Source organism: Pimephales promelas, chromosome 19, assembly GCF_988280905.1.
Source record: "Pimephales promelas chromosome 19, fPimPro1.hap1.1, whole genome shotgun sequence".
Taxonomy (NCBI): Eukaryota; Metazoa; Chordata; class Actinopteri; order Cypriniformes; family Leuciscidae; genus Pimephales; species Pimephales promelas.
In genome coordinates this window covers 25,479,146-25,492,055 of record NC_142787.1, presented here as the reverse complement: position 1 = coordinate 25,492,055, position 12,910 = coordinate 25,479,146, and the positions used below count along the sequence as shown (strand labels likewise).

Below are 12,910 nucleotides of genomic sequence, written 5' to 3'. Positions count from 1 at the left end.
CCTATTTCCTGACTAAAGTTATAGTGGGATACAGATTTTTTCAGACCGTATTTTCGACCTGCCAAAATATGTATCCCCCCCCTAAAATCTACAGGTGATGGCCTATAATCTAGTGTTTTATTTTATGAATACTGTACATCATGTCAAATAACAGCAGTGAATATGAACACATTTCTTGTTTTCTGACTAAAGTTATAGTGGGATACAGATTTTTTCAGACCGTATTTTCGACCTGCCAAAATATGTATCCCCCCCCCAAAATCTACAGGTGATGGCCTATCATCTAGTGTTTTATTTTATGAATACTGTACATCATGTCTAATAACAGCAGTGAATATGAACACATTTCCTATTTCCTGACTAAAGTTATAGTGGGATACAGATTTTTTCAGACCGTATTTTCGACCTGCCAAAATATGTATCCCCCCCCTAAAATCTACAGGTGATGGCCTATCATCTAGTGTTTTATTTTATGAATACTGTACATCATGTCTAATAACAGCAGTGAATATGAACACATTTCTTGTTTTCTGACAAAAGTTATAGTGGGATACAGATTTTTTCAGACCGTATTTTCGACCTGCCAAAATATGTATCCCCCCCCCTAAAATCTACAGGTGATGGCTTATCATCTAGTGTTTTATTTTATGAATACTGTACATCATGTCTAATAACAGCAGTGAATATGAACACATTTCCTATTTCCTGACTAAAGTTATAGTGGGATACAGATTTTTTCAGACCGTATTTTCGACCTGCTATAAAAGGTATCCCCCTCTCCATATTCCACAGATGATGGACTATCAACGTCTCCACTTCCTGTGGCGCCAAGAAAGCAAGATAAGACCCCCGCCATCCATCTTGAGCAGCACCCGTCCCACTTTGTGCTGGACCGCACGTCGCATATTGAGATAATGTCCCGCATCAGTCTGTTGGTTTTTAATAATTTTAAGATGATAAGACACATACTTGGAAGGTGTAATAATACAACAAGATTTAATCAATAAATTCCTCCGGAACAATAATGTACACAAAATTAAGGAGTACAAGCAGTACACAGGAAGGCCTCCTCCGTTGGTGGGCTTTTAACACACATATGGTGGAACCACCGCAAACAAACGTCACACTGAATCTGGAAAACAAATTATTTGGATTCAGTAAGAGGTTGCAAATTTTCATTCCTGTGTAATTGATATTTGTAATATACTGTACAGTAATTATTGTGGAGATAAAATAATTATGTAATGTTTGTAAGTCCTGGGCAAAATAGAAGAAATATAATATAAATATCCAACATAACACTACAATAAAATTCTTAATAACTTTATATCAAAACATATTTCATTTCACATTTCTTAAGTTTGATTTACCCAGCTCAAATCTTCCTTGGGTCCTTCTGATCCACAGAAGTGACATATGTCAGTCAGGTCATCTTAGAAACAAAACAAAACACAGAGCATGAATCTATAATTCTTAGTTTTTCCACACAAATATTTTTTAGGTTAGTATGGAATAATTCTGATGGCTCCATAAAATTAAAAATTCAAATAGTATGAATAATGAACAAATAAAATATACACCACCATTAATTTAGATCATTGACAGTTTTATACATTGAGAATTTATTAAACCAAAAACGTTCACTGCTGTTATTAGACATGATGTACAGTATTCACAAAATAAAACACTTGATGATAGGCCATCACATGTAGATTTTAGGGGGGGGATACATATTTTGGCAGGTCGAAAATACGGTCTGAAAAAATCTGTATCCCACTATAACTTTAGTCAGGAAATAGGAAATGTGTTCATATTCACTGCTGTTATTAGACATGATGTACAGTATTCATAAAATAAAACACTAGATGATAAGCCATCACCTGTAGATTTTAGGGGGGGGGATACATATTTTGGCAGGTCGAAAATACGGTCTGAAAAAATCTGTATCCCACTATAACTTTTGTCAGAAAACAAGAAATGTGTTCATATTCACTGCTGTTATTAGACATGATGTACAGTATTCATAAAATAAAACTCTAGATGATAGGCCATCACCTGTAGATTTTGGGGGGGGGGGGGTACATATTTTGGCAGGTCGAAAATACGGTCTGAAAAAATCTGTATCCCACTATAACTTTAGTCAGGAAATAGGAAATGTGTTCATATTCACTGCTGTTATTAGACATGATGTACAGTATTCATAAAATAAAACACTAGATGATAGGCCATCACCTGTAGATTTTAGGGGGGGGGGGGTACATATTTTGGCAGGTCGAAAATACGGTCTGAAAAAATCTGTATCCCACTATAACTTTTGTCAGAAAACAAGAAATGTGTTCATATTCACTGCTGTTATTAGACATGATGTACAGTATTCATAAAATAAAACACTAGATGATAGGCCATCACCTGTAGATTTTGGGGGGGGGGATACATATTTTGGCAGGTCGAAAATACGGTCTGAAAAAATCTGTATCCCACTATAACTTTAGTCAGAAAACAAGAAATGTGTTCATATTCACTGCTGTTATTAGACATGATGTACAGTATTCATAAAATAAAACTCTAGATGATAGGCCATCACCTGTAGATTTTGGGGGGGGGGGGGTACATATTTTGGCAGGTCGAAAATACGGTCTGAAAAAATCTGTATCCCACTATAACTTTAGTCAGGAAATAGGAAATGTGTTCATATTCACTGCTGTTATTTGACATGATGTACAGTATTCATAAAATAAAACACTAGATGATAGGCCATCACCTGTAGATTTTAGGGGGGGGGGGGTACATATTTTGGCAGGTCGAAAATACGGTCTGAAAAAATCTGTATCCCACTATAACTTTTGTCAGAAAACAAGAAATGTGTTCATATTCACTGCTGTTATTAGACATGATGTACAGTATTCATAAAATAAAACACTAGATGATAGGCCATCACCTGTAGATTTTGGGGGGGGGGATACATATTTTGGCAGGTCGAAAATACGGTCTGAAAAAATCTGTATCCCACTATAACTTTAGTCAGAAAACAAGAAATGTGTTCATATTCACTGCTGTTATTAGACATGATGTACAGTATTCATAAAATAAAACACTAGATGATAGGCCATCACCTGTAGATTTTAGGGGGGGGGGATACATATTTTGGCAGGTCGAAAATACGGTCTGAAAAAATCTGTATCCCACTATAACTTTTGTCAGAAAACAAGAAATGTGTTCATATTCACTGCTGTTATTAGACATGATGTACAGTATTCATAAAATAAAACACTAGATGATAGGCCATCACCTGTAGATTTTAGGGGGGGGGATACATATTTTGGCAGGTCGAAAATACGGTCTGAAAAAATCTGTATCCCACTATAACTTTTGTCAGAAAACAAGAAATGTGTTCATATTCACTGCTGTTATTAGACATGATGTACAGTATTCATAAAATAAAACACTAGATGATAGGCCATCACCTGTAGATTTTAGGGGGGGGGATACATATTTTGGCAGGTCGAAAATACGGTCTGAAAAAATCTGTATCCCACTATAACTTTAGTCAGGAAATAGGAAATGTGTTCATATTCACTGCTGTTATTAGACATGATGTACAGTATTCATAAAATAAAACACTAGATGATAGGCCATCACCTGTAGATTTTAGGGGGGGGGTACATATTTTGGCAGGTCGAAAATACGGTCTGAAAAAATCTGTATCCCACTATAACTTTAGTCAGGAAATAGGAAATGTGTTCATATTCACTGCTGTTATTAGACATGATGTACAGTATTCATAAAATAAAACACTAGATGATAGGCCATCACCTGTAGATTTTAGGGGGGGGGGGGATACATATTTTGGCAGGTCGAAAATACGGTCTGAAAAAATCTGTATCCCACTATAACTTTAGTCAGGAAATAGGAAATGTGTTCATATTCACTGCTGTTATTAGACATGATGTACAGTATTCATAAAATAAAACACTAGATGATAGGCCATCACCTGTAGATTTTAGGGGGGGGGGATACATATTTTGGCAGGTCGAAAATACGGTCTGAAAAAATCTGTATCCCACTATAACTTTTGTCAGAAAACAAGAAATGTGTTCATATTCACTGCTGTTATTAGACATGATGTACAGTATTCATAAAATAAAACACTAGATGATAGGCCATCACCTGTAGATTTTGGGGGGGGGGATACATATTTTGGCAGGTCGAAAATACGGTCTGAAAAAATCTGTATCCCACTATAACTTTAGTCAGAAAACAAGAAATGTGTTCATATTCACTGCTGTTATTAGACATGATGTACAGTATTCATAAAATAAAACACTAGATGATAGGCCATCACCTGTAGATTTTAGGGGGGGGGGATACATATTTTGGCAGGTCGAAAATACGGTCTGAAAAAATCTGTATCCCACTATAACTTTTGTCAGAAAACAAGAAATGTGTTCATATTCACTGCTGTTATTAGACATGATGTACAGTATTCATAAAATAAAACACTAGATGATAGGCCATCACCTGTAGATTTTAGGGGGGGGGATACATATTTTGGCAGGTCGAAAATACGGTCTGAAAAAATCTGTATCCCACTATAACTTTTGTCAGAAAACAAGAAATGTGTTCATATTCACTGCTGTTATTAGACATGATGTACAGTATTCATAAAATAAAACACTAGATGATAGGCCATCACCTGTAGATTTTAGGGGGGGGGATACATATTTTGGCAGGTCGAAAATACGGTCTGAAAAAATCTGTATCCCACTATAACTTTAGTCAGGAAATAGGAAATGTGTTCATATTCACTGCTGTTATTAGACATGATGTACAGTATTCATAAAATAAAACACTAGATGATAGGCCATCACCTGTAGATTTTAGGGGGGGGGTACATATTTTGGCAGGTCGAAAATACGGTCTGAAAAAATCTGTATCCCACTATAACTTTAGTCAGGAAATAGGAAATGTGTTCATATTCACTGCTGTTATTAGACATGATGTACAGTATTCATAAAATAAAACACTAGATGATAGGCCATCACCTGTAGATTTTAGGGGGGGGGGGATACATATTTTGGCAGGTCGAAAATACGGTCTGAAAAAATCTGTATCCCACTATAACTTTAGTCAGGAAATAGGAAATGTGTTCATATTCACTGCTGTTATTAGACATGATGTACAGTATTCATAAAATAAAACACTAGATGATAGGCCATCACCTGTAGATTTTAGGGGGGGGGATACATATTTTGGCAGGTCGAAAATACGGTCTGAAAAAATCTGTATCCCACTATAACTTTTGTCAGAAAACAAGAAATGTGTTCATATTCACTGCTGTTATTAGACATGATGTACAGTATTCATAAAATAAAACACTAGATGATAGGCCATCACCTGTAGATTTTGGGGGGGGGGATACATATTTTGGCAGGTCGAAAATACGGTCTGAAAAAATCTGTATCCCACTATAACTTTAGTCAGGAAAAAGGAAATGTGTTCATATTCACTGCTGTTATTAGACATGATGTACAGTATTCATAAAATAAAACACTAGATTATAGGCCATCACCTGTAGATTTTAGGGGGGGGGATACATATTTTGGCAGGTCGAAAATACGGTCTGAAAAAATCTGTATCCCACTATAACTTTAGTCAGGAAATAGGAAATGTGTTCATATTCACTGCTGTTATTAGACATGATGTACAGTATTCATAAAATAAAACACTAGATGATAGGCCATCACCTGTAGATTTTAGGGGGGGGGTACATATTTTGGCAGGTCGAAAATACGGTCTGAAAAAATCTGTATCCCACTATAACTTTTGTCAGAAAACAAGAAATGTGTTCATATTCACTGCTGTTATTAGACATGATGTACAGTATTCATAAAATAAAACACTAGATGATAGGCCATCACCTGTAGATTTTGGGGGGGGGGATACATATTTTGGCAGGTCGAAAATACGGTCTGAAAAAATCTGTATCCCACTATAACTTTAGTCAGGAAATAGGAAATGTGTTCATATTCACTGCTGTTATTTGACATGATGTACAGTATTCATAAAATAAAACACTAGATGATAGGCCATCACCTGTAGATTTTAGGGGGGGGGTACATATTTTGGCAGGTCGAAAATACGGTCTGAAAAAATCTGTATCCCACTATAACTTTTGTCAGAAAACAAGAAATGTGTTCATATTCACTGCTGTTATTAGACATGATGTACAGTATTCATAAAATAAAACACTAGATTATAGGCCATCACCTGTAGATTTTAGGGGGGGGGGTACATATTTTGGCAGGTCGAAAATACGGTCTGAAAAAATCTGTATCCCACTATAACTTTTGTCAGAAAACAAGAAATGTGTTCATATTCACTGCTGTTATTAGACATGATGTACAGTATTCATAAAATAAAACACTAGATGATAGGCCATCACCTGTAGATTTTGGGGGGGGGATACATATTTTGGCAGGTCGAAAATACGGTCTGAAAAAATCTGTATCCCACTATAACTTTAGTCAGGAAATAGGAAATGTGTTCATATTCACTGCTGTTATTAGACATGATGTACAGTATTCATAAAATAAAACACTAGATTATAGGCCATCACCTGTAGATTTTAGGGGGGGGGATACATATTTTGGCAGGTCGAAAATACGGTCTGAAAAAATCTGTATCCCACTATAACTTTTGTCAGAAAACAAGAAATGTGTTCATATTCACTGCTGTTATTAGACATGATGTACAGTATTCATAAAATAAAACACTAGATGATAGGCCATCACCTGTAGATTTTAGGGGGGGGGTACATATTTTGGCAGGTCGAAAATACGGTCTGAAAAAATCTGTATCCCACTATAACTTTTGTCAGAAAACAAGAAATGTGTTCATATTCACTGCTGTTATTAGACATGATGTACAGTATTCATAAAATAAAACACTAGATGATAGGCCATCACCTGTAGATTTTAGGGGGGGGGTACATATTTTGGCAGGTCGAAAATACGGTCTGAAAAAATCTGTATCCCACTATAACTTTAGTCAGGAAATAGGAAATGTGTTCATATTCACTGCTGTTATTAGACATGATGTACAGTATTCATAAAATAAAACACTTGATGATAGGCCATCATCGGTAAAATCGTTGTTTGCCTATGTATAAGTGCAATGCATTATTGAATGATTTTGGTAATAATTCACCATGGAAGGAGGAGGAGGGGGGGGGGGGTAAGAACAATTTTATATCCACGGGCTGTTTGCTTGTGAAACGATATGGTCGTCTTAGTTTTTCAGTACATTCTCGTGAGAATTGATCCATTCCGTGCATGAAGCTAGATCGTTTGCCCACAAAATAATTAGTTTTTGATGGGCCACATGATATCTGTCTTTGCTAAACCTCGTCGATAAAAAAAAACAAAACAACAACAACAGTAAAACGATGACTTAAACAATTCACGTGTTATAGTTTAATTCATCTTGGACAAAGTAATGACACACCTCCTGCTGAATGCGTGCGCGCTCCCGCGACCGGGGATACACTTCCTTTCAGGGGTAAGTACCTTGGCACGACACCGGCTGATCCTGTGATGATACATGAGCACGCACGGGTGAACCCAGGACTTAAATGAGAGGGCGAATCGGCGAAATGTAAGTTTATTTAATAACAAATAAAATGATGAAGACCATTTATGCATTTTATATATTTAAAACATGTAAAACATCCGCGTTAGCACTTCGCCTAGGCTGCAGCAGGGTTCGTTTTCAAAATGTAAATGTAAGAAACTTATCCAAGATGATTCTGACAATGCATGCTTTTATTTAACTGAAGTTGTGATTACAAATGCCTTTAATTTGAAGTATTTTTAAACGCCGGGATGAAAGAATTGACGTCATTACGTGATGACGTAAAAGAACTGGTGAACCGGTTTTTTGAACCGGTTCATTAAAACGAACTGTCCGAAAGAACCGGTTCGCGGAAAAGAACCGGACTTCCCATCACTAATAGAGTTTCTTCTTGGTGAACCTGAGCTCAACTGAGCATGCGCATAAGTTGCGCTATACAAATTGAGTCATTTAGACAGGCTATAAAAAAACACATAAAATTTATTGAGTTAAAAAACTGGCATGCAAGACAATAAAGTGCATCTCTCTTCCCTTACAAACAGGAGAGTCATTAGTCCATAAAGTCTGAGTTTCACACATAAGCCCCTGGAGCAGATCTAGGCGCGGAGTACTTGACGGAATAACCACGACCTTCACTCTTTGGGCACTGGCAACAGAGAAGCGAGCCCCCAATGAGCAGCAGACCAGACGCGCCCCATCCGATGAACAGCGACGCTCCCAGCTCCCGCTTCTGGGCCTCAGACACAATTGGGTTGTAGAAGTCGCGGATGACGGTGTGCGCGCACCAGCAGACGGGGATCAGGCAGAGAACACCACCAACCAGAAAGAACACCCCGGCCGCGATCCCAACTTTAGTCTTTGCCTCCCGGTCTTCAATGCAGTTGGTGCACTTGCCTCCAGCGACGGCCAGAATAATTCCCAGGAAGGTCACGAGGATGGAGATGACAACCAGAGCTCGAGCGGCCTGGAGATCTTGCGGTAGCGCCAGCATGGAGTCGTAGACCTTGCACTGCATCTGACCCGTGCTCTGCTGCACGCAGTTCATCCAAATGCCTTCCCAGAAGGCCTGTGCGGTCACGATGTTGTTGCCAATAAACGCAGACACCTTCCACATGGGGAGCGCGCAGATAATGATTTCTCCCAACCATCCGATAACAGCAAGGCCAATGGCCAAAATCTGAAGCCCAGCAGAAGCCATTGCGTTCTTGTGTGTAAAGTATCAGAGTCTATCACACGAATGAAAGATACAATTATTTATAGTGGCTTTTAGAGGCGCGGTTGGGTTCTAGACAATGTGATTTGATCCAGCTGATGAGGATTTTCCGTCTTTCCTCCTAATTGCTTTCAGACCAGGGGTGGATCTGGGAGTGGCGAATTGAAAATACAGTAGGATATGCACAAACACGTCAATTTCGCAAAAACTCTCGTTTAACGCAAAAAAAAAGTTTTTATGCTCACATGAGGTTTTTCAGGCAATTCGAAAAAGGAATATTTCGCAAAACTGCAATGGAAACAGTTTTTACACAATTACAGTCACCTGACTTAATTAATTAGAAGACGCGTATATGTTTGGGGTCCATATACGCAAATAATAAGAGGGGCTTAATAATAATCATCAACATTATAACATTTATTAGGCTACATAATTAGAAGACACTTTTATCAAAAAAAGGAACAAAGCAATTTGTCAAATGTCATTCATAATACATGTTAAACAACAATAATACAGGGCTAAGATTATCACAAATAAACACAAGATTTTGACGCATAGTGTTTGTGCAGAGTGTGGACCCCGCATGGCAGGGACCGTGAACACTTGCATTCAGTGGAAACAACACATTCTTAAATAGGCCTAGGCCTACTTTATCATTTCTGGTCATACAGAAAATAATAATATATTATTCGCAACTACTTTTGTGTAAACTTAACTCACAAGAAAACGTTGTAGCCTACTTTAGTAAAATAAAATAAAACATCAGTCACGGTTTCATGATCTCCGTGAACTGGAGCGCAAGAACTGAAACAAAATATTGCCTATAGTCTATTGTAGGCTAAAGCTTGAAATGTCCACTTTAAAACGAACAAATTCGAATCGAAAGCTGCTACCTTCTGATTATTAATCCGTATGGAATGTGCATTTGTCTCTAAAGGTGCACATGCCTTACAGTGGAGATGGAGATATGTTTTTAGCCGACACTGACTTAGAAAACACTATTAATAAACAATTAAAATACCACACATGTATAACCATGAGCCTATAACTCTCAAATCACCTTTCTGTAGGCTGGTTCCGGAGACAATTGGCTCTTCTCATTCAGCACTACAGGAAAAATAGCCTATCGCTTCCAGGTTCTAATTTAGCTTTAGAAAACCTGTAAAATCTACATTTTCTTTTTTTCCATATTTATTTGTGAATATTTTCAATGTTTAATAAAGGGGCAAAAATGCATAAACAAATCCGACAATATTTATTTTATGCAGAATTTGGTGTAGGCTACAGTTCAAATTAAAAGTTTGGTGTAAAAACATTACGAATTAAGACTGGTTACAGTCAGCAGAAAGAGCAAATTAACCTCTCAAGTTGCATGATTTTAACAGCATTACACTTTTGAATATTTTCAGTCTAGATTTGGGAAAGAAAATTAAATGTTTCCCTTAAAGATTAACTTGCAAGTATGCGATTATAAACGAGGCCGTAAGGGAATTCGTACGAATTTTACGAGGTGGCTAATTCGTAACAATTCATACAACCTCACTCGTACAAATTACTACGATTTGTGCAAAATCGTACATATTTTACGAATTGGCCAATTAATATGAATTCGTACGAATGGCCTACCCCCGCCCCTAAACCTAACCATCACGTGGGTTTAGACAAATCGTACGAATTCGTATGAGTGAGAAGTGAGAACGTATGAATTAGGACGAATTAGTCACTTTTTAATCATTCGTACGAATTGGTCGTGAGAGTGTAGGACCAGCGATAAAAGTTTCTTCTTGGTGAACCTGAGCAACCCTGCGCGAGCTCGAGCATAAGCATAGGTTGCGCTGTAGGAAGAGTCATTTAGACAATAGGCCTATAAAAACATAAAAATTTATTGAGTTAAAAATTGGCATGCAAGACAATAAATTGCATCTCTCTTCCCTTACAAACAGGAGAGTCATTAGTCCATAAAGTCTGAGTTTCACACATAAGCCCCTGGAGCAGATCTTGGCGCGGAGTACTTGACGGAATAACCACGACCTTCACTCTTTGGGCACTGGCAACAGAGAAGCGAGCCCCCAATGAGCAGCAGACCAGACGCGCCCCATCCGATGAACAGCGACGCTCCCAGCTCCCGCTTCTGGGCCTCAGACACAATTGGGTTGTAGAAGTCTCGGATGACGGTGTGCGCGCACCAGCAGACCGGGATCAGGCAGAGAACACCACCAACCAGAAAGAACACCCCGGCCGCGATCCCAACTTTAGTCTTTGCCTCCCGGTCTTCAATGCAGTTGGTGCACTTGCCTCCAGCGACGGCCAGAATAATTCCCAGGAAGGTCACGAGGATGGAGATGATAACCAGAGCTCGAGCGGCCTGGAGATCTTGCGGTAGCGCCAGCATGGAGTCGTAGACCTTGCACTGCATCTGACCCGTGCTCTGCTGCACGCAGTTCATCCAAATGCCTTCCCAGAAGGCCTGTGCGGTCACGATGTTGTTGCCAATAAACGCAGACACCTTCCACATGGGGAGCGCGCAGATAATGATTTCTCCCAACCAGCCAATAACAGCAAGGCCAATGGCCAAAATCTGAAGCCCAGCAGAAGCCATTGCGTTCTTGTGTGTAAAGTATCAGAGTCTATCACACGAATGAAAGATACATTTATAGTGGCTTTTAGAGGCGCGGTTGGGTTCTAAACAATGTGATTTGATTCAGCTGATGAGGATTTTCCTTCTTTCCTCCTAATTGCTTTCAGACCAGGGGCGGGGCGGATCTGAGGGGTGGTTCGCTGTCACCCCGGTCGTAATTGCGCACTATTATAACGGCCATTTCACACTACAAGCGCAAACGGACAGCCTGGTCTCACGCAAATGCGTCTTTTCAGGGGCGTCACTAGGCCCTTTTTAGGGGGTCTTCAGCCTTTTTAGTTCTTCCCCTAAATTTATACCTAACCCCCCTAAAAATCTGTGATTAATATGCTACACAAATTCGTGTTCGCTTCAGTCGAATCTTTTAATCAGATTCAGCGCGTTCTACATCTTAAATCCGCAGTGGCGCCGAGCAGAGAGCGCATCAAAAAGAGAGGAAATTGTGCGTGTGTTCATCCATTGGTCTGTCACTGCTGGTCAATGTCAGAATATTTGAGATGACCAATCAAATCAAAGTAGGCGGGCTTTACAGTAGGGTAGACTGGGTACAGTTGAGACACTTTTTGTGTTTTAATTTTTCACACAAAAATAGATACTGAAAAGACGTGAATTTCCTCATGACATTGCCACATGACATTTCATTAGCTTGTAGACTAAGATATTACCAATCAATATTACTCATAAGTAGTTTATATTTTCCACAATTAGCTCATAAAAATAAGTTGTTTTTTGTCTCAACTTTGTCTCAACTGTACCCATACCATGGTACAGTTGAGACACCCATTTTTAATGATGTAAAGGTAACTAATCGTTCATTGAAAATATAATAAATAAAGTCAAATAAAAAAATAACAATTGGGCAACATGTTTGTTTATTCATCCATTCAAATTCATTAATTTTATTTTAATTGGGACTGGTTAAATTTGATAAAACAGAAACAATTTATTTTATATATTCATTAATAATAGTTTAATTATCACAAATACCAAATTTTTATTTCATTTGCGGCTTATGCTGGCTAATTATGATATTTAACCTGTTATCATAGCACTGAACAACCAAACAGTGTGTTTCCTAATTGAACTCTATTGCGGGTACAGTTGAGACAGTAGTGTCTCAACTGTACCCCGCTTCGAACATTTCTCTAGATTTTGCAGTGACCATGACACAATGCCATGAAATATGCCCCTTTTTAGGGACAGAATAACGTTTGTGATTATACCAGTTACGTTTAACAGTCACACAGTGATGAGCTATTCATCGTGGAGTGTGCATGGTGAAGTGAACGTCTTAGAAAAAAAACTTTTGCCAATATCTTTGGATCAGAGATCATTGATCAAATTTCCCACGATCAAAGAGGATACTAATACGCATGTGCACAGCAAAAATCACAACTTTTGCTGGCTGCGCACGCAAGTTATTTAAGGTG

General features: G+C 38.3%; 2 protein-coding genes and 1 long non-coding RNA gene across 3 annotated transcripts; all 3 read right to left on the bottom strand.

Annotated features, from left to right (window-relative positions):
- Positions 1–643: 643 nt before the first annotated feature.
- LOC120490974 (uncharacterized) lies at positions 644–7,576 on the bottom strand. The gene is made up of 3 exons (XR_016147793.1): positions 7,504–7,576; positions 1,371–1,432; positions 644–1,132 (listed from the first exon to the last, which is right to left on the bottom strand). It is a non-coding gene; the product is annotated as an uncharacterized LOC120490974 (long non-coding RNA).
- Positions 7,577–8,089: 513 nt separating this feature from the next.
- On the bottom strand, positions 8,090–8,877 carry LOC120494488 (claudin-like protein ZF-A89). The gene has a single exon (XM_039693651.2). It carries the CDS (start codon positions 8,825–8,827, stop codon positions 8,201–8,203), a length of 627 nt encoding a protein of 208 aa, XP_039549585.1. The 5' UTR covers positions 8,828–8,877; the 3' UTR covers positions 8,090–8,200.
- Positions 8,878–10,707: 1,830 nt separating this feature from the next.
- On the bottom strand, positions 10,708–11,484 carry LOC120494486 (claudin-like protein ZF-A89). Its single transcript, XM_039693649.2, has one exon. The coding sequence runs from the start codon at positions 11,439–11,441 to the stop codon at positions 10,815–10,817; it is 627 nt and encodes a 208-aa protein (XP_039549583.2). The 5' UTR covers positions 11,442–11,484; the 3' UTR covers positions 10,708–10,814.
- Between the last annotated feature and the right edge of the window lie 1,426 nt (positions 11,485–12,910).

What these genes read in the sequence shown, in the direction of transcription:
- LOC120494488 (XM_039693651.2), bottom strand. Translation starts at nt 8,827, where the DNA reads ATGGCTTCTGCTGGGCTTCAGATTTTGGCCATTGGCCTTGCTGTTATC.
- LOC120494486 (XM_039693649.2), bottom strand. Translation starts at nt 11,441, where the DNA reads ATGGCTTCTGCTGGGCTTCAGATTTTGGCCATTGGCCTTGCTGTTATT.